The following is a 3,316-nucleotide window of genomic DNA, read 5'->3' on the forward strand; positions in this document are numbered from 1 at the left end:
TTTTCAACAGTATTTTTCCCATCAATGTTTTTAATATTCCAGGACTCTGTGATATATAATGAGGAGATGGCTAATGCATGCATGCTAAGTATTCTCACATTCCTGTTGACAAATTTTAAACTCTTTTTCTTTTCGTCATCTTTTCATCTTTTACATCCACCTATCCAGGTCACGTAGTCTTTTTCTTCACAGTAAGATTCACCCTCTCTCTCTCTCTTTCGCTCTTGACTCATCCTCATCCTCCCTTTTCATCGCCTCCTATGTCCTCTCACCCTGTAGCCATCAATTATCTCCCTCAGGGTGAGGGAAGGGGTTACACCATTGCCCTGAAATGTCAAGAGCACTACCAACATTGGTGCCTGGATTTTCACTTTTCTGCAGAAGAAGGTGACACATAACTCACTGCACTCAGAAAACATCATGAATGCAGTGAGCCATCAGATCGGAGTTGATAGTTCCAGGAGGTTTAAAAAAAATTTGCATGTATTTTGTTGTCAATCTATTTAAGTCATCAAGTCATTTTTTTTTACCCTTTCCTGTTTGCTGTAACTGACCTCATCCCTTTTTCTTTCATAATGACTGTTGTGGAGATCCACCACCACAGACTTGACATTTTGTGGTTCATGTACAAAAGGGCAGGCGACGCTCCACACTCACACAGTCAGTATCACACCTCAGGAATCTCGCCCTGTGGAATAAATCACGGTTGATATTCCATAGACAACACATGTTTAAATGTTGGAGCAGCGTATTGACACTATGGCAGCAGGCTGGTTTTGTGCTAAAATCACAAACTATATTTTTAACTATATTTTATGTAGCCATGAATGCATTGTCTCATTTTTTATCAAAAAAGTGACTAAAGTTCATGATAAAGTGAACATGTAATTGACTTTTTATTAATGCTACAACAACTGTTCAGTTGGGCATACAGACAGAAAACAAGCATGATACATAATTTCAAATGTATAAAACTCAGGTATTGCAATAAAGTTAAAAATCTCCTATTACATTTCCTATCTTCTCTTCTGCCCATAGGCCAGGTATAAGCTTAACAGAACACATTACATCACCCTGCTATTATATTTCTGGTTGTGACTTATTGTACCTGCTTTCTGAGTAAACACGAGGTGGATTTGGCTCAGTAGGTGAAGTGGTCATCTAGTAATTGGAAGGTCAGCCGTTCAATCAAACTTCATGTCGAAGAGTCTGCGGACAAGAGACTGCAGTCCTTTAAACTGCTCCATTGTTATTTGAGTGTATACAGTAGGTGAATGACTGAGCACAGAAATATTGATGGATAAGATGGTGATGTATCGCCCCTGATGAGCAGGTCAGAACGTTGCAAGGCAGCCATTAGTATATACTAGTAAATGTGTGTGTGTGTGTGTGTGTGCGCGCGCGTGTGCGTGCGTGCATGCGCGCGTGTGTGTGTATGATGCCTGTAAGTCATTTTTCTCTCCCTCCTAAGGATCCCCTCTCCACAGCCACATTAAGTGACTCCCCAACTTACATTAAAAGACAACAGTGATGTACAACAGTGGAATGTCCTCATTGTCACAGGACTACAGCTGGTAGTTAATTTGAAACAGAATAGCTGGTTGTTTGGCCATATGTTCTCCGGTGTGTGTGTGTGTGTGTGTGTGTGTGTGTGTGTGTGTGTGTGTCATCCCTGTTTGCCTCATATTGCCTTCTGCTGCTTTTGCTCCACTGTTCATTAGTTGGCATGTGAGGTCACATGTGCATCACAATCAAGCAGGTACACCCTCTTATCCAACCACCAACACACACACACACACACACACACACACACACACACACACACACACACACACACACACACACACACACACACACACACACACACACACACACACACACACACACACACACACCAATATGCACACACAAGAATTGTGGCAAACCAGCTGTTCTCTCTGCACAAACTGCTGCAGAAAAAGCACCAAGCAGGAGAGTGGCACTGAAATCCTCAGATGCATATATAACATGAAGCCCTTTCCCCTTTCACAGCCATTCACCATTTAGGGTTACATGAAGCCAAAAGGCGATGTATTGCCCCTGATGAGCAGGTCAGAACCTTGCAAGGCAGCCATTAGTATATAAATGTGTGTGTGTGTGTGTGTGTGTGTGTGTGTGTGTGTGTGTGTGTGTGTGTGTGTGTGTGTGTGTGTGTGTGTGTGTGTGTGTGTGTGTGTGTGTCTGTGTGTGTGTGTGTGTGTGTGTGTGAATCTGTTATGTGCTGTAAAGCACTGGGTCTTGAGTAGACAAGTTCTACATAAACACAATTCCATTAATTTTTCTCTGCTAACCTGACCACACATTCAGCATTGCTAATAGTGTAACACCAAAGATTTGTCTTACATTTGCTTGGGAGAGGCTGTCTTATGTTCATGTACAGTAGCAGATGACAATGAGGGGTTGTCCATCTATGTGTGGCCCTGCGGTGTGCTGGCGACACGTCCAGGATGTACCGTGCCTCTTGTCTGTAGCCAGGTGGGATTGACTCCAGCGTAAACCATGACTTGCGAGATGGATTGGCAGTCAGACGAGACGGTTTTGATCTGTTGTCTTCGAGATGAAGGAATGATGGAGATTGTTGGTGTCCCAACTTTTAGATTACATTACTCAAAAGTGAACCCTACCACAACCGAATTTTAAAGCAAGGTTTCTGCGGCATTTACAATGGAATGAGAAAAATAATTGAAATACTAAAAACTCAAATTTAACTGAGATTAGCACAAAAGCAAAATGTCAAATGTTGAAATTTTTTTTTTTTAAAAATGAGCCCATTTTGAATTTTGACGCAAATGACAATTGAAAAGTGTTGTGACAGTTACAATTTAAGACTAAAAAGTTGTGAAATCCAGTGAGAAAACATCTCAAAATGAATGTAAAATGAACTATTAAGTAAAACAACAGGAATTGTGCCTGAAAACAGTGCAACAATTTAAGGATAACATTTCTCAATATAAAACTGCAAAAAAGTGCAAAAAAAGTGGACGTCTTAAAAGATTGAGAGAAGCTGATGAAATCTCTGCATATGAGGAACAAGGCAAAAAAAAATCAACATCACAAGCAGACATGATTCTGTAGTGACCTCAGTGAAGGAAGACTTATCCTAAAGACACTGAATACAGTTTATCACTACATCAAAAGCACTGTTGTGAATTAGATCGCATAAAAATCTCGCCCTTGCTTGGGTTAATTTATATTTATCCATTTAGATACCATTTGAAGTAGACATCAATTACCAGCAGCCTTCAAAAATAAAATTATTTTACAGACTTAAATGAAA

At 40.4% G+C, this 3,316-nt stretch overlaps 1 protein-coding gene across 1 annotated transcript in view; it reads right to left on the reverse strand.

The window, feature by feature from the left end:
- Window positions 1–1,028: 1,028 nt before the first annotated feature.
- The window catches only part of si:dkey-246g23.2 (solute carrier family 66 member 2), a 50,145-nt gene continuing 47,857 nt past the window's right edge, over window positions 1,029–3,316 (reverse strand). The window contains exon 5 of the mRNA XM_068312956.1: window positions 1,029–1,238. Coding sequence (XP_068169057.1) covers window positions 1,196–1,238 — 43 coding nt within the window. The 3' untranslated portion in view covers window positions 1,029–1,195. The remainder of the gene's footprint in view (window positions 1,239–3,316) is intronic.

This window comes from Antennarius striatus, chromosome 4 (assembly GCF_040054535.1).
Source record: "Antennarius striatus isolate MH-2024 chromosome 4, ASM4005453v1, whole genome shotgun sequence".
NCBI classification, from domain to species: domain Eukaryota; kingdom Metazoa; phylum Chordata; class Actinopteri; order Lophiiformes; family Antennariidae; genus Antennarius; species Antennarius striatus.